Genomic DNA, 17,820 nt, shown 5'->3' with positions numbered 1-17,820 from the left:
TAGGAAAGTATTGGTTGTTCAATCAATAGGTTAAGACACCTGACTAGCCATTGGGGAAAAAATTAAGATGAATTCCTAATTTACATCTTACACTAAAATTAGGAATGGACTAAAGGTTTTTTGAAAAGAAATACATACATAAATCTAGGTGGAGGAAACATAGATGAATTAATTCTGTCGTCTCAAGGTGAAGTAGGAATTTCTAAGCGTGTTAGCAGTACTCTCATGTTATTTCCTTGACAGGAAATTCCTGCTGATAGCTGTGTTAGTCAGGTCCCAGCAGGAGACAATGGCACATCAAATGGAGTAACCTGAGGGGAGAGTTGAATGAAGAGAGGATTTATAAAGGTGTGGGCAGATGGAGAGAAACCAAAAGGGATAGTGCAGCACCCCAGGCTGGCAGCAGTGGGGAGCTATTACTGCTCCCCGAAGAGGCAAAAGCAGTTCCTGGAACTCAGGCAGCATGGCTATGTGGAGAGGGCTGCCTGTCTGACAGGAGCTGTGGCCTTCCATAGAGGGAGGGGTCAAATGCCTGACGATACTCTTCTCCTTGTACCTCCCAGCTCCCCTGGCCATGGGTGTATCCCATTGGCCACGCCCAACCAGAAGCCAGAGGGCAAGAGAGCCCATCCATGCGGTTCACACAGACCGGCCTCTTGGGGTACAGTGAGAAACTCAAATCCAGGGGGACAAACGGAAAATGTGCAGCACAGGGTCAAGGGATGTGATTTTTTTCAAGGATTTTATTTTATTTTATTTTTTTTTTAAGATTTTATTTATTTTATTTTTTTCCCCCCAAAGCCCCAGTGGATAGTTGTATGTCGTAGCTGCACATCCTTCTAGTTGCTGTATGCGGGACTCGGCCTCAGGATGAACGGAGAAGTGGTGCCTCGATGCGCACCCGGGATCCGAACCCGGGCCACCAGCATCGCAGCGCGCGCACTTAACCACCAAGCCACAGGGCCGGCCCAAGGATTTTAATAAATGTTGCCTATCAGAAATGTTGTAGCGATTTCTTAATTCCTCACTAGTAGTCTAAAAGCGGTCCATTTTCCACACTTGAGCCAACTCTGGGTGTTACTATCCTGAACAGCATGGCTGGCTCTTTCTGCACAGTCAGATCTCTGGGCAAACACCACTCCTCAGAGAAACCTTTGCTGACCTCCTCAGCCAAAATAGCCACCCCGCCCCCCGTGCCCCAGGCTCCCTCTGTCACGTTATCTACCTTATTTTCTCTGTAGCACTCATCACTCTCTGAAGTTATGTATTTGTCTACTTATTTATCTGTTTCCACTTCTCCAGTATAAACCCCATGAGAGCAAGGACTCTCCCTGACTCCTCCATGGCTCTGTCTGTAGTGCAATGCCTAGTATGTGGTATGTGCTCAGTAAATTTTGGTTAAATAAATGTGTCCCCAAAACCTTCACCATCATTCTTTCTGAGGGTATGTTGAATTCTAACCTTTACCAGGTTACTAATGTCTTATTCATTGTTTACTTCTTTTCTCTAGCTCCCCTACTTTATGAACGAGCTAACTCTGACAGAACTTGACATGGGGATGGCTGTGCCAAAAATCCTTCAGGCCTTCAAGCCTTATGTTGATCACCAAGGTAACTCTTAATTGTCTCTAGAGAGGAATTGACCGTTTATATGAGTGTTAAAATGTCTCCATTGCTACAGATTGAATACCAAAGCTTTGTGTTTGGAGGGAGTTGGGCACTTTTTTAACCATCTATTTCATGTTGATTGTTTTTCATTCTTAACGGTCATAGCCTTAAACTGATGGGGAATAGATCAGGATTCCCCCTTCTAATCCTTCTAGTCTCTCAGATCCTTACAGTCCTCCTCTAGCCCAAAGACACCCATGTGCCAGTTGGTGGGGCCTGAGCTTTTGTGTGATTTAGAAAACAGCCCCTGCACTGGATGGTCATAGCCCTTGCCAGGGTGAAAGGCAGTGGGGTTGATTTCAGCCCCCATCACCCGACACGGACCTCATGTGCATCTGCCCCAGCCTTGAACTCTTACCTGGAGCTGCGTCTCCTCATATGTATTCACATCTTTACCTCACCCCAGCTTCTAGGTTGCAGATTATTTGACCTTCATGTTTTACATCTTTATGTTCCTTACCACTCCTAGTAGGTTCTCAGTAAGTGTTTGAAAAATGAAGATATGTTGTCAGGCAATATCTTGAGAGTAAGGCTCTCTGCTGAAGGAAAGTTCTCAGATTTCATTTTTAACACATGCTACTGACACATCATTTACACCTACCCTTGTGGGTTGGGGGAGAAAGAGTTGATTAGAATGTATAGAGTTTGGGGCCGGCCCCGTGGCTTGGTGGTTAAGTGCGCGCCCTTCGATGCTGGTGGCCCGGGTTCGGATGCTGGGCGCGCACCGAGGCACCACTTCTCCGTCCATCCTGAGGCCGAGTCCCACATACAGCAACTAGAAGGATGTGCAGCTATGACATACAACTATCTACTGGGGCTTTGGGGGGAAAAAATAAATAAAATCTTTAAAAAAAAAGAATGTATAGAGTTTAAATAAAATTATGATGTAAAGGGGGCTGGCCCAGTGGTGCAAGCAGTTAAGTGCGCGCGCTCCGCTGTGGCGGCCTGGGGTTCGCTGGTTCGGATCCCAGGCACGCACCAACTCACTGCTTGTCAGGCCATGCTGTGGCGGCGTCCCGTATAAAGTGGAGGAAGATGGGCATGGATGTTAGCCCAGGGCCAGTCTTCCTCAGCAAAAAAAGAGGAGGATTGGCAGATGTTAGCTCAGGGCCGATCTTCTTCACCAAAAAAAAAAAAAAAAAGAAAAAAATTATGATGTAAAGATTATGTATATTTTGTGGCATGTGGTTTTAAAAGAACCTTGATGGAAAATTGAGTACACAGGAATTTGGTGAGAAGAGTGAGTCAGGTAGGCAAGAATAGTCTGTGAGCAGTCAGGAAAAAAATCTCCCCGTCATGGAAGCATCAGACTTCTTTGCTGTAGTATCCATTTCCACATGAGCCTCTTTCCACCTGAACTGGAGTTACATTATTCCTCAAAAGGCTCAGAAACAAGGTAGGGGAGGAAATAATTACAGCTTTTCAAGAGAGTGATATTTGTTTTGATAAATGTTTTGTAAAATTTAAAGACTATAGCATCTACTTTTGTCTCTGTATGGCTGTATCATATGGCTCTTGAATCATTTAGTGAAATCACTTTCTGTGTTGTATACATTTGATGTAAATACAAAGAGTTTTTTTCTAGTGCTACAGTTAGCAGCTTTATCTCTCTAGCAATATTTCAGCTGACAGCCCATATTTCCATGTTTTAAGCATCACATCCATTTCAGAGAAAGATAGACCAGACTATTATTTGCAAATCCAGAAGTCCACCTAATACTTGCATGTTGAAATCACCTGTAACCACTTAATTATGTCTACATTTTGGTAAATCTGAGTGCTCCTGGGTTTGGTTAATTTCTGGTTCACTAAGGGTAAAACTAGAAAAGATTATTTGCAAATGGTTTAGCTAGAGTTCTTTTAACTGCATGTGAAATTTTAAAAGATGCGTTATCTATGTGTTAAGCATGTAGCTAGGATGTTTGCCCCATCGGCATAGGAGGGCTGCCTTCCTTCCTCTGGCTCTAGCGGGTTCTGGGTTGCCGTTTGCTCTTTTCCTCTTTAGGAGTTGACTTGTAACGAGCTGGTAAATGATCAGCTAACATAAGCCTCATGCAAATCAGGCTTAAAGAAAGTGAATAATATGTGTACATGCTCTATTTTCTAATGCGTTAGCAGTCTCTTATCTCAGGACTGTCTTTTGTTGAATTAGTAGAAATTTCCAACGAAAGGGAAGCAGGCCCACAGCTGGGCTTTGCAGCATCTAAGAAGTGTCCCTGTGACTTTGAACTCTGCAGCCTCCTAGGGCAGCTTGGTCAGGCTTTGAGTGAAATTCACCAAATGCCTAAGTCTCAAGTCTCTTTCCTGTTCCTCTGGAGCAGGAGCTGCAGCAAGACATTTCACCGTACAGATCAAAGCTTTGCTGGTTTTTAATCCATTTGAGGCTTTAACTCCTTTCAGGGCAAGTTTTAGAGATCTGCCTGCTTATATAACAAGGAAGGAAATGTGACTAAAGAAAGGAATGATAAAGACATAAAACCTGTGGTTTTTAAAAGTTTAATCAAATTCGGTTTTTCCAAGTCTGCAAAGGATGCAAGTTATGGTGAAACAGAAATGAACACAAAGGAAATATGTGTTTTGGATTCCATTGCTCTAAGAAATTAAAATCAGGAGTGACTTGCTAAAACTGACTCTGAAAAACAGAGCTCACCTCCAGGGAAATGCAACCCAGGTTGAAGCCTCAATGGCTCTACGGAGAGAGGCACCTCCTGTGGGATCCCCCCACACACCCTTTTTTTGTTTGTTTTTAATGTTTCCTAACTTGTGCTTGTTTGTTGGAGGCACATGGCTCAGAAGGGATATTTGGGCCAGAGCTGGTTGGATCACTCTGTCCCTTTGCGTGCTCTTCTTGGAGGCAACATAGAGTGGTGGTTCTGAGTGCCAGCTCCACAGCCTTGGGCAAGTTCCTTAGACCTTGAGGCTAACTCCTCTCAGGTGGGGAGACTCAAAGCACTACTTGGTAGGCTTGTCGTGAGGATTAAGTGAGTTAATACATGAAAGGCACTTGGAAAGCGTCTAAGGCGAGAAAACGCTCTGTAAGTGTTAGCTATTGTTATTTTTACCATTATTAGTGCTGCCTTCGCTGCTGCTGCTCTTGGAGAGTTTAGAATGTGGGTGGCTGTGGTGTCCAGTTGACCGATCCTACAGCCTAAAGCCGGCAGATCCTACCAGAATAACCAGAAAGTAAAATGCCATTCTCAGCTTTTGTGGCCTTGCCACTAAATGGAGCAAAGTCTGTAGTTCCTCTGAAGGAAATCACACATTGGCCATGTTGGCTTGTCCGAGTTCCAGAACACTCAGCCAGTTTCTAGTGTAGTGAATGAGGTTAAATGACCACCTTCCCCAGAGTATCTTCACTCCCCACCAATGGCAGGTGGCTGGAGATGGAGAAGATCTGTCCCTTGGAAACCATGCACCTCCTGCCTTATCTCTGACCCCTCCCCGCTTCACACGTACCTCTCACTGTGGGATGTGTATGTGTCTCCTTTCTTCCTTCAGGCCACACAGTGCAGCCTTGATGACTGTCTGTCTTACCCTCCCTCCTCGGACTAGCCTTCCCTTCCCACCCCTCATCCCCACCCTGGGCTGCTATTTCCAGGGCCTGTCCTCTGGGGTCCACCAAGTCACGTCTCTCAGCCAAGCTCTTTCCAGTTTTATTAACTCTGTTAGGCTAATGTTTGCTCCTTCATTCATTCAACAAATATGAATTGTGGGGAAAACTGGAATATTTAGAAAAGATAATTAGGAAAATATTATCCATTATCCCACCATTCAGAGGCAGCCAGGGCCACCTTTTTTGATACATTTGGTACATTTTTGGTACATTCTTTCCTAATCTTTTTTCACTTATGGATAAAAATTAATTTAGAACGTATAGCTCTTTTTCAAACCCTTGAAGATTTGGACAGATTGACTACGTAGACTTGAAAGGGCAATGAGGGATTACCTAACTGGACCCTGCCATGTTTTAGATGTATAAGCCAGAGCCCAGAGGGGGAGGACTTTCCAGAGGCCACCCAGCAGCCTCGCCTTTCTGTCCTGTTCCACAGCTTAAGGCCAGTGCCAGAGGCTCACCATGAGCACTGGCCCTGCGCGTAGGCCACCTGCATTTGGGCCCTGCTCCTTCCCTGTCCGGCAGGAAGACCTTGGGGAAGTTACTAACCACTCAACGCCTCAGTTTCCTCATCCTTAAAGTGCTGATGGCTGTAGCGTCTCCTTGTTCGGTTGTGGTGGGGATGAAGTGTTACATGTAAAGTGCCCTGAGAGCACACGCGGCATGGAGTAAGCCATCAGTGTTTGCTGCTGCTATTTGCAAAGCTTTCAAGGGGCTCAGTGGGGAACAGCTTCTGTCGTGCCTGGGACCGGGGGTATCAGAGCAGTGCCTGCAGGCATGTCAGCAGTGTCAGAATGAACCAAGGATGTAGACTGTGACCGCTCAGGTTCAGACTAATTCATTAGTCTTCAGGACCTTTGCTGCATGTATTTAAATCTGCAAATAGTCACTGAGCGTCCACTGTGGACAAAGTGCTGTACTGGTTTTGCCCTGTTTTGAGACACTCAAATAACAACCCAAGTTTTGACTGAACGTGTCAGATTCTGTGGAAAGATTACCATGTCCCCCAGGACTAGGAACCTTGTCTGTCTTCAGAGATGCCCTCAGTCATGACTGGTGGTGTCCGCCACCTATGACTCGTTTTCCAGACCTTCATCTATAGTGCCTGTTGCCTTGATCCAGTGCTGGGACTGAAGTTACTTTGCCAACTGAATATTGCAGAAAACTGGAACCAAAGTCAGTCTGTGACCTGCCCACTCCTCCCACTATGTCCTCATCAAGAGCAGATTCTAGGAGAGCAGCTGCCCGGGGCAAGCATGGTGACAGGGCCAGACCATGGGGCTCAGTGCTGACAGGAATGGCACGCACGCTCTCTGACTAGATCGTGTTATAGAAAGAAAAGCTACTTTTTATGGAAAGGGAAAAAAATATACCCTTTGGTGAAACTTGGGTGGGGTGCAGTAGAGGAGACTCTAATTTGCCACTATGTCAGCCTTGAAAGGTGGAGCTGCTTCTAAGAACAGTTACAGGTAGACAAAGCTAAAAATGATGTGTGTCCTAAAAGACACAGCCAAATACAAAGGCTGCTAGTTTTCTTTGGGATCTGAGGGAGCAATATGGCACCAGCCTGTTTGCCAGGAACAAAACAATCACTGGTGCGCTCTTCTAAGAGCCAAATAACTCAAACATCTGTTCTTGGTAATATATCGTTAAATGTTCCATTTTAAGGAGTTTTGTTCTTTGGATGCCAAATGTTGGCTTTCAGAGTGAAAATCAGCCTTTAATAGATACAGGTAGAGGGAAATGGAGGAGCAGATAACATGAGGGCCAAGCTGAGGTGAGCGAGGCTTTAGGTTCTCTTAACTCCTTCTGAGTGCCAGGTGCTCCATTAAACCTATTCCAGTGAGGCTGATGCCTTTTAGTTATTTTAATAGTAATAAAACAGCAAACTGCTGAGTGAGACTACTAGATTTATATGGCAACGGCAGGACTATTACTGAGGCCATTGGGTCTATTATAGAATACCAGGGAGAAGACAACTGTTCCCAGTTGTCTCAGGTGACACGCACCAAGGCATGTTTATTGTCTCTGGTGGCATCACAGTCTGATCTGCACCAGGTGGCCCAGGCCAGCTTTACTCTTCTAGTATAAACTTCCTGAGGGCATGGATTCATCTCAGTGTCTTTAGCTCTGATATCTTGCATTAAGAACTCAATAAACATTTTGGGGGATAGTCACAGTCTCCCTCTGAGTAGTGGTGGTTGCGGCAGTGACTGATCCTTCCCTCATGAAGCTGAAGAGTGCACAAACAGCCATCTGAGCTCCTCACAGGTCCTTGCATGAAGGCTGATTGAAGCTTGTTGTTGTCAGTTGTGTTTCCTGTGTTGCAGAATAAAGTGCTGATTTTATTTGATCAGGTACCACCATTCACCACTGAACACCCCTTCTGTAACATGAGGACCTCTTGTTCTGTAACATGGGGGAGACCTATTATGGACTGAATGTTTGTGTCCTCTCAAAATTCATATGTTGAAGGCCTAACCTGCAATGTGATAGTTTTTGGAGGTAATTAGGTTTAGATGAGGTCATGAGGGCGAGGCCCTCATGATGGGATTAGTGCCTTTATTTTTATTTTGTGTGTGTGTGTGAGGAATATCAGCCCTGTGCTAACATCTGCCAATCCTCCTCTTTTTTTTGCTGAGGAAGACTAGCCATGGGCTAACATCCATGCCCATCTTCCTCCACTTTATATGGGATGCCGCCACAGCATGGCTTGCCAGGCAGTGCGTTGGTGCGCGCCCGGGATCCGAACCGGCGAACCCCTGGCCGCCGCAGTGGAGCGCACGCACTTAACTGCTTGCACCACCGGGCCAGCCCCGGATTAGTGCCTTTATAAGAAGAGACCAGAGAACTAGTAGCTTGCTCTCTCTCTCTGCCATGTGAGGACACAGCAAGATGGCCCGTCTGCAAGCCAAGAAGAGAGCTCTCACCAGGAACTGAACTGGCTGTCACCTTGATCTTGGACTTCCAGCCTCCAGAAGTGCGAAAAATAAATGTCTGTTGTTTAAGCCACCCAGTTTATGGTATTTTGTTAGAGCAGCCTGAGCTGACTAAGACAAGACTCTTTCTGTTCATGCGTTTTCCAGAGAACCTCTCAGGAGTAACTGCCTTGCTCTTATTTAAAGGCTTAAAAAATTGTCCTGCTCAACTTCTGGTTTTTGTTCTTGAGCACTGCCCAGAGCAGATGGTCCTAGAAAGCAGCATTTTGAATGAAATGCCTCACAATAAAGTGTTAACATTTGTCAAGAACACAAAAGAAAAAGCTCTGTAACTACATTTATCTATATTAGTAGCATCAATTTGGTTAGAGTTAAGACACCACTCATGGAACAGTGTATGTCCCCATCTTCACGTTGTTGCTACATTTATCCCCAATGGGAAGACAACTTTTCTAGTACCTGCAAGGCAGGAGCCTCCTGCCTCACCCATTGTATAACCACTTGGTCTCGGCTCCAGATTGTGTGTGTTCTAAGGTTTTCAGAGTGCTTTTTGTCTGCTGAATCATTGTCCCAGAAGCAAGTTTTTCTTTGCTCGTAATGCTAAAATAGTCTCCTTACCCTCATCTGAATGCAAACCCATCATATTTGTTGGAATATTTGCAGTTTATGTCTGTTTTTATAAGTTGCAAACCATTCTTGACTCCTCCATATTTTCACTGAGAACCAGGGCTGAGCAAGGCCCCGTGGGTGGGCCTCAGGGGACATATACAATGGGATAAAAAAATAGACCCCTTCCCCCATGCAGAGGCTCGGTCAGATGTCCACGCCTCCTCCCCTCCCCAGCCTGGACAGGGCTCTCTGGCTGCCCGATGGAGCCTTTTCCCTCTTGGCCCTGCAGCCTCCTCTGGTCTGGTCCCTGTCTGCCATGGCAACAGCAGTAGCTAGGCTGGAGCATGGAGTCATGGAAGTGAGGAAGTGTGCAGCAATGGCAGAGAAAGAAAAGAACCCTGGCCAGGACGTGCCAGGCGCTTGGCTATACACAGCAGTGTCGTCTCCCTCGTGCCAATGCAGAGGCTAGTGCACAGAGGTCAACAAACTTCCAGTGAAATTCAAGCCCCGTCCATGTAACTGGGTTCCATGCGCTTTTTCCTTCCTCTTCTCTGCCTCCGACGCTGACCCTGGCAGAGGGTGGGGGCGGGAGGCAGACTAGACCACATGTCATTGGGTGGAACGTCCCAATGACTGGGGTGTGGGTTTATTAATCCTATATCCATATCCCTGCACTTAAAAAACAGACAAACAAAACCTTCCACTTTATAGGAAGTAAAATTCTGGTGTCTTTAATGTGACAACCTTCAAAGGCAATATGTACTATTAGTATTTTTTGGAAACCTGACTAGGATTTTCAAAAGAAATGATTGTCTGAATACATACAGCAACCAGGTAGTTTAAGTCTATTGATTGGAGATAAACAACAGTATCTTCTTTGTTGATGTTCTATTTAGATTGAGTTTAAAATCGATTAATAGCAAGCCTTCTGCCCCTATCCCCTTTCTACTGAAGTGATTAATGACTAAGTGACTTTATTAAAGCAGATGTGCTCTTTATTTTCATTAACAGTACCTTTGAAAAGCAAGCTAATTAATGATTTTTAACTGTTTAATGTAAGCAAGAAATAAAGCAGTTTTGTGAGTTGCTGCACAGACAGTCACAATTGATCTGCATATCACTTAATTAAACCAGGTCGTTCATGGAAAATAATTACCTTCAATTATGAGAAAAAGAATTTGTTGAAAAAATGGGAATTATTCTGCCTTTAGTGAGGAATTACACCATTAGTGCTTCTTGAGGTTAAGCAAAGCTTTTATCTGAGATGGTTGCCAGATAGGGGATAGGTAACTTACTATAATTGCTTGAAAATGCTGCTGTGTGTGAACAATGGTTTTGGATTACTTTCCTGCTTCCTTTTAGATCTTGACATTTGTCTTATAAGAAGCTATAAAAGTTTATTAACCTTTAAACACCCACTTGAAGGATCACGTTTTGATTGCAAGTCCATGAGGTATTATGGAGCTGTGGGTCTGGAAAATCACAGTATAGCCTGTCCTATCTGCTGAATCATAGACTCCTTGTGTAGAAGGTCATGAGATGATCCATTTGCATTTTAGACTTCCGGTCAGTGGCCACTTCTGCTGGTGGGCCATCCCAGTGAAATTCCACAAAGCTAAAAGCCTTTAGTTACGGTCTCATTGACATTAGTATCTTTTCTAAGGAATAGGTTTTTGAACTAAGGTACAAAGTTGTTACCCAGCTTTATCTGGATAATCCTGGAGATCAAACATTAATTCTTTTGTTTCCATTACTAGGCAATTTCCAGAAAGACAAGGGTTCTAAATGTTTTTGTCACTATCCTTATCCTACCGAGCTAAATCTGAACCATTTTCCATGCCCCTCCCCCCAAAACCACTAGATAATTTTAAGAAAGATGGTGGTTCTCGCATGTGTCTTTAAAGAACAGCCCAGCTTGCACTGAAGTCGCTGCACCTCTCTTCTGCCTTGTAACTGACTGGGAATCAGGAGACCTCATCCTCGTTTTGCCCCTGGTCATGCCATTTCCTCCTGCTGGGAGTGTGTTTTCTTACTAAATGTGAGAAGACACCAGAGGACAAGACCCTTCCGGCACTACCATGTACACTGAGCTCACAGTGACCATTCTAATGGATATTGAAATGCTGGCAATTTGCCAAATATTTGAACCATTTCCGGAACCTTTTCTTTTCACAATCTCCTCTTGTTTGCATTGGTGGTACAGGCAATATATATCTATAGACTTTCAAATGTGATTCCTACTTAGATACTTTAAAATGTAAATTTTATACTGTCATTTACAGTCATGTTTTTCTTGGAGGGAAAAAAACCTTCTATTTTTTCACCATTTCTCCAGGACTCTGGATCGATTTGGAAATGTCCTACAATGGGTCCTTTCTGATGACTCTCGAGACCAAAATGAATTTGACCAAACTAGGTAAAGAGCCTCTTGTGGAAGCCCTGAAGGTTGGAGAAATTGGCAAAGAAGGGTAAGGGGCTATATGAATTTACTAATCCAACTCTGGGGAACCAAACTCTCCTCCAGCTTTTGAGAAGCAGGTTTGATGGGTAGTAGTCCCAGATGTTGAGTGAGCTTCTGTGTAAGTGCTTCTGGACAGCAGAAGGCTTCAGGGAATGGATCCCTAGTTTCATCCTCAGCAGACCGTGAGTCCCCACCTCTGCTCAGTGTTTTTGGCCTCAGTGCTGTCACTGGGGCACACGGTATCAATTACCCAGAAAGCATCACTGACTCAGACCAGCAGGGCAGGCTCCTCCACGCAATAACATGCTCTGTGAAGAGAATTGTCATTCAGAAAGTTCCTCCTTCAACTTGCAGCCACAAACGGAAATATATGGGCCAGGCTAAGGTCCTGAGGGAGCCTATCTGCTTTAATCACAAAGTCAGAATTATTTATAATTAGATGATTGATCTTGTAGCCAAGAGGGTGCTCCTAAAGGGTTTTGAGATGAATTTTCCCTGAATAATACGATATTGCTTTACTTAGTAAATTCTTCTCTTTGTAGAAGATGCTGAATCTGCTGCCCAGAGTTTGTCTGACTTAGTAAATATTCCAAATTTGTGAGCTAATTAATGAAGCTTGATTTTTTTTTCTTAAATACCTAGAATGGATAAGCTAGAAGTTTTACATTCTCACACATCTTTAAAATGACTGCTTCTGACTACAAATTTAAATTATCTAATTGTTTTTACCAAACTAAAAATGCTGATTGGAGTCTGCTTCTCATATCTTTAGCCTCTTTGCATAGAATTAACAGTATGATGACAGGAAAACACCACAAGAAGCTACCTTCTCAGGGCCTAAATATAAGACAGACTCTTGGATTTTTGCTCGGTTAAGATACTGACTTGATGCTTCTATTCATTCTTGTGGTAATAGCAGATGGGGGGAGTTGGGTTATATGTTTGAGAATGTTCTTTTACTTAGATTATTCTGATTTACCCAGGTATCTTAATGAAATGTTCCTATTTTAATAATTGGAGAATTTTGCCTGCTGATGCAATCTAACCTGTATCTGTGCTATTTTCCTTTCATTTTTCTGCTATTTGTTAAAATGTGTTTGGATTCGGCAATCTGTGGATTGTATTTTCTGGTGAGTGGTATTTATCAACTCTCCATGTAGCATTTCATACCGTGTCAGCGCTGAGTCACGTTTGGTCCCATGTGACGCCACTAGGAAGCTTGTCCTTTCATCATGTTCTTGGACATAAAGGCACAGTTTGTAGCCCTGAGCGGATTGAGATCAGGAGTATTCAAGAGTCTTTCCTGGCATGGAAAGTCATACAAACTTCCTCGATTTGAATTGCTGGGGTCCTGATCTAGTCCTCTAGTCAGACTCAACTTCTGTCGCCGGACGCCCCCACCCCAGTGCCGTGCATAGCTGAGCATCATCAGTCCAGCCTCATGACACCACAGTTGCAGAACCAGCTGCTTATAAAATGAAGCACCTCAGGTAGAAGCTGTCTTGAAAATGAGGTCTAACTAAATGAGAGCAAGACAGAGCAAACTTCAGTCAGAAGCATTTGTGCAAGGAGCCCTTTCTGGAAGCAGCCCTGTGCTGGCACAGAGCTGCTGGGACTCCATTGGAAAGAGGGTTCTTGGGCAGCATGTGGGGCCCCAATACGGTCAGGTCCCTGAGACCCTTGCTACTGTTATTCATGTGGCTCCCTTGGCACAATTTCAAGTTCATAAACTCTGGCTGATCAGAGGATGGACATGTTTCTGAGCAGGCAGTGCTTCTCTAGACTGTGTGAAAAAAATCCTCTGCTTTAGGAATATGATGGTATTATATTTAATTTGAAATGTATTTCTAAAGTACTATTTTGTTCCAGTAAAGTCTGGTATAAAATGTTTTAATTCTTCCTGTGAGGGTGTTAAATTATATATTGATGTGTAATGGGCTGTCATTTAATTTTAAAAGCAAGGAAAAAATACAATCCAAAAGCACTTCACTTAGGAAAAAAAGGTGTAGAAAAATGGACCCTTAACCTGTTTTTGCACAAAGGACCCCTTTGGGAATCTGAGAGCTCTGGATCCTTCTTCCAGAAAATGCCTACACATGTACTCTTTGGCTCACAGTTTCTAGGAACATCAGGAACCTCTGAAAGCTCATCCATAGCTAAGAACCTAATCCCAGAGGTGATACTAGAATCCACTTCTTCACTTCCTCAGTCATGAGTTTATGGAATCACCCTGGGCTCAGTACCAGAGGAGAGACAGAAGTCAGTATATGTGGTAGTTGTTATTGAGCATGTGATCCTTGGTACTGATGTTTTCCTTAATAGTCAGCTTCTCTGAAGAGCAGACTGTTTGAAGAGTTGGCTAGCAGGCCTTTTCCTCCAGGCCCTCCCTTTAGCCTGTGGCTGCCTGTCTTGGGTCTCACTTCCCTGCAAGGGCTTGTTCCCCTGCTGTCCTGCTCTGGCAGGGTTTCTGCTTTGTCTCACTGCTTTTTCAAAGTCCCCTTCAAGTGTGCAAACGATTGTGCCATTGGAGTGTCTCTGAGGAGATGCTGCTCAACCTGTGGAAAGTCCTGCTTACTGGTAGGAAGTTTGTTCATGACTTCACGTTGTTACCCTGAAGGTGATAGAAATTGAAATCCATGTTGCTTTATTCTAGTGAAGTCCTTTCCCTTTGAAATGTGGGTATACTTTATATTTGCAGACATTTTTTCCTTTAGTCTTTTTATTTCCCAATTAGTCTTCTCTTATGTACCATAGTTAACATAACCTTGGGGCAATAAGGTACTGCAAATGGAATTCAGGTAGTGAGGTGGGCTGTCTTAACTTAATCCCAAAGAGGACCAAAGTGAGTCAATAAGGGAAATGTTCTGCACGTTGGATGCTCTTTAAATGAAAGGTGGCATTAGAGTGGAGCGCTTCCTGCAAGGCACGTGGCCTATTCATGCTCTACCATTGCAGCCTCGGTCCGGTGTGCAAGTCCCCATATGGAGGCCCCCTCTGACTCCGTATTGGGTCACTAGTTCACAGTATACCCCGAACCACCACCACCACCACCACCTCACCCTGAGGCCACTGATGTGCTGGGAGCTGAGTGCATGCAGCCCACACTGTGACTCAGTCTGTTCTGTGAGTGTAGGCACATGTGTCTGTGGGAGATGAATAGGACTGATTTCTCTCAAATAAAAGAAAATGAATACATTCTCATGAATGTGGGTCCCAGCAAACAGTCACCTCACTGGGCTGTTTAATCTAATTATGTATCCTTCATTTAAAGCTTTTTGTTTTGGAGCTGCTTTTTAGAATTGCCTCCAGAGTCTATGACATTCTTTTAACTATCCTGAGTGATAGCAAATCATCCTGCTTTGTAGATGAATTGGATCTTTGAGAAATTGCTAGAAGTTGTTCAGAGGTGATGGTGATTATGAGACCAAGAAATAAAATATTTGGTCCAAGACAGAGTATCAGTGATAAAATAATTTACTTTTTCTTATGTATCTGACTGTGAGTGCATTTCCAAAAAGATTTTTAGCAGAGGGAGCTAAACTGGAATAAGCCTTTTAAGGTGGCTCTTTGAAAGGATATCACACTCATCTGGAATTTTAAGGTGTGTTTTAAAAAATTAGGCTTATTACGTTATAGCACATCTTATATAAGTTTGTGCAGTGTGTCTTGCTCTGAAGTTCATGCTGATATCATAAAGTTGAGATCATAAAATGCACGTTCAGTTATAAAACTGAATATCAGCGAAACAGTTAGTTACACATTTAATTAGTAAGTATTGAGGGCCACATAATAGAGCTCCCCATACAGAAAGTAGAGGTCACTTTTGGTCAAAATCAGAATTCCATGTCATCTGATCTGCTTTCACTGATATAGCATTGTCTAAATTATTAACTTCAAGCCACAAAATTTGTCCCATTCTCTGTCCTGCAGAGGATTAATTCGGGAACTTGGAAGCTCACTGCAGTGCTCAGCCTTTGGCATCTTCTGCCCCATGTTTGGAGGCTGCCAGTTTGGATGACAAATACCAGTGGGGACAGGAGGGGTTGGTGGTTCAGCAGGTTTCACTGTGGTCCCAGATCTTGAGGAGCCTTTTGGCTGATTTACATCCCTGACTTTCCTCATCTCAAGACCCAATTTAGACTTTCTTGGGAATCATATTTTGCTATGTATATTTTAAATAAAAGAAGATCTCTGTGAGGGATGCCTAACCGTGGAAAGCTCTGAAGTGGCTTTGTGACCAGGGAGCACACATAAGCATTTCTTGGACCAGCCAGGCCTCTGATGGATGAGGAAGAAAGAGTCAGTCAGGTGCTGTCCCTGTGACTAGGGACTAGAGGCTTTGTGTCTGCAGGAGGAGTTTCTCTTTAACATTACACTCAAGCCTGTTGGCTGAGGTGGGTGGCTCTAATGTTTCAGAGCCCGGGCTGAGGAGGATGCAGGTGTCCTTGCAGGGAGGACATTCGTGAGGCCCTGACTCCTGTTTCAGGGGTGGAGATTTCAGTCCTGCCCTCCCAGTGATGGTGCCTCTGTTGGGCCTTCAAGTCCACACCAGAGTGTGTGCTGTGCCCTTGGGTGCCCTTGGCCCCCATTGGCCAGGAGATGATTGCCCCACTGGGCTGCTTCTGGTGCCCCAAGAACAGCATCACAGGAAAACCCCAAAGGATTGCACTTGCAGGGAGATGGGACCTAAGCTCCACTGCCTTCTTCTGTCCTGGTAGTTTTGTCCTTGTCAAAAATACAAGGCCCAGGGGCTGGCCTGCTGGTGCAGTGGTTAAGTTTGGCACACTCTGCTTCGGTGACCCGGGGTTGCAGGTTTGGATCCCAGGCATGGACCTACACTACTCATCAAGCCATGCTGTGTGGCGTCCCACATACAAAATAGAGGAAGATGGGTATGGATGTTAGCTCAGGGCCAATCTTCCTCAAGCAAAAAGAGGAAGATTGGCAACAGGTTTTAGCTCAGAGCCAGTCTTCTTCACCAGAAAAAAAAAAAAAAAACAAGGCCCAGCTTCTGCTTAGTGACCATTTGGTTGCTTAATAGTGTTCAGAGACTACGCTGTCCCATGTTCATGCCTATCTGAAGCAAAGCCACCATCCAGGGAGCTGCCTTTTGTGGGGCTGAAGCTTGGCCAAGAAGTCCCCAGTGCCCCTCAGAGGGGAGCCTTGATCACTCATTGCTGCTGGTGATCTTGCAACCCCCATGCCTCTGGAAACTGATTATCCAACCTGGAAAGATCAGTGAGGGACACTGCTCTCTGATGAGGCTTTTTATTACTTTATTTTTAAAGTGGTTTTTAAATTTGTACTTCTCCAGGAAACTTCCTGGGTTCTCATGTCACTTGCTTCCTAGAGTGCCTTGAGATTTGTACCTTGTGGCTGTTGGCTTTTTCTGTGACCCTCAGGAGCTGGGGCAGGTGTGGGATGAGATAAGCAATTTCACTAGAAAGGAGTCTCGAGTCAAAACTAATTTGGAGGTAACTAAGCCAGAAAGCATCATAGTTGTTTGACTCAGCCAGAGTCAGGGGACTTGCCTGAACATCCCCATCATCAGTGAGAGGTGCTCATGTCACCAACATAAGCTGTCACCTCACCCTTGCAGCCATCACTCTTTCCATTCACCCTCCCACTTGGCTGCTGCTGCACTGTTGAAGAAATCACTGCATTCATGTGGACTGCATCACACTCCCACCACCTGTCCTTCTGATGCATATGCAAAATTGATCTCTTTGGGCCCAAGTCCTCTGTGGTTCTGCCAGGGGACTTGGCGCTGAAGAGCTTCCTGGGTTACCAGGCCAATCCGAGGCCTCTTCTTTTTTGGATGGGTTGGGCAGAATGAGGACGTAGCAGCGGTGGTGGTGGAGCGCGTGTGTTCTCTTTCTAAGCAGAGCCTGGGTGAGGGGCAGGCTGCAGTGGTGACTTTGCCCTGTTCAGTTGCAGGCCCAGGGCGTACTGTCTGGCCGACAGCGATGAGGAGTCCTCCAGTGCTGGCTCCTCTGATGAAGATGATGCACCAGAGCCCAGTGCGGGAGACAAACCGCTTCTCCCAGGGGCCGAAGGGTAAGTGGATCCAGCTTCTAGGCTCTCCAGGGGTCAGGGCAGCAATTGGGAGTGAGGTGTTTTTTTTCCTCCTCTTCTATCATCTTCCTTCCTCTTTCATGTTGAGTGAATGGTTTTAGCATTAATAACCCCAAATCAGTGGCTTGTTTAAATTCCAGGCCCCAAAGCAGAAAGACCCATATAGCTTTCCTTACTTAAGAGGGTCCCCAACAAAATGGCTTTCTTCTGCCATTGGAGTAAATAATAGAATTGAAGGGTGTGCTTATCACAAGGAGCACAAATTGCACACCACCTCCCCCTGGTGCTTGGTGGTGAGCATTACTCCCCTTTAGTAGGGTCACACTTGCTTCTGTCGAGCTGCTATTTCCTACAAAGCTGAAACATTCAGGTGATTTCTTTGGTGAAGTTGGAAAACATGGATCACATAGCTGATCTTTTGGATCATGAACTACGTTTTGGGGCTCCCTTTGCCTG

The 17,820-nt window shown here is 44.7% G+C and overlaps 1 protein-coding gene across 1 annotated transcript in view; it reads left to right on the top strand.

Moving 5' to 3' along the window:
• Nucleotides 1-17,820, top strand: part of TEX2 (testis expressed 2) — a 108,387-nt gene that overhangs the window by 81,682 nt on the left and 8,885 nt on the right. The window contains exons 7-9 of the mRNA XM_087441424.1: nt 1,511-1,610; nt 11,164-11,296; nt 17,221-17,346. Of these exons, the coding sequence (XP_087297550.1) occupies nt 1,511-1,610; nt 11,164-11,296; nt 17,221-17,346 (359 nt within the window). The remainder of the gene's footprint in view (nt 1-1,510; nt 1,611-11,163; nt 11,297-17,220; nt 17,347-17,820) is intronic.

Source organism: Ceratotherium simum, chromosome 16 (assembly GCF_057802395.1).
Source record: "Ceratotherium simum simum isolate JZ-2026a chromosome 16, ASM5780239v1, whole genome shotgun sequence".
Lineage (NCBI taxonomy): Eukaryota > Metazoa > Chordata > Mammalia > Perissodactyla > Rhinocerotidae > Ceratotherium > Ceratotherium simum.
The sequence above is the reverse complement of the archived record's forward strand: the minus strand, read 5'-3'. Positions and strand labels throughout refer to the sequence as shown.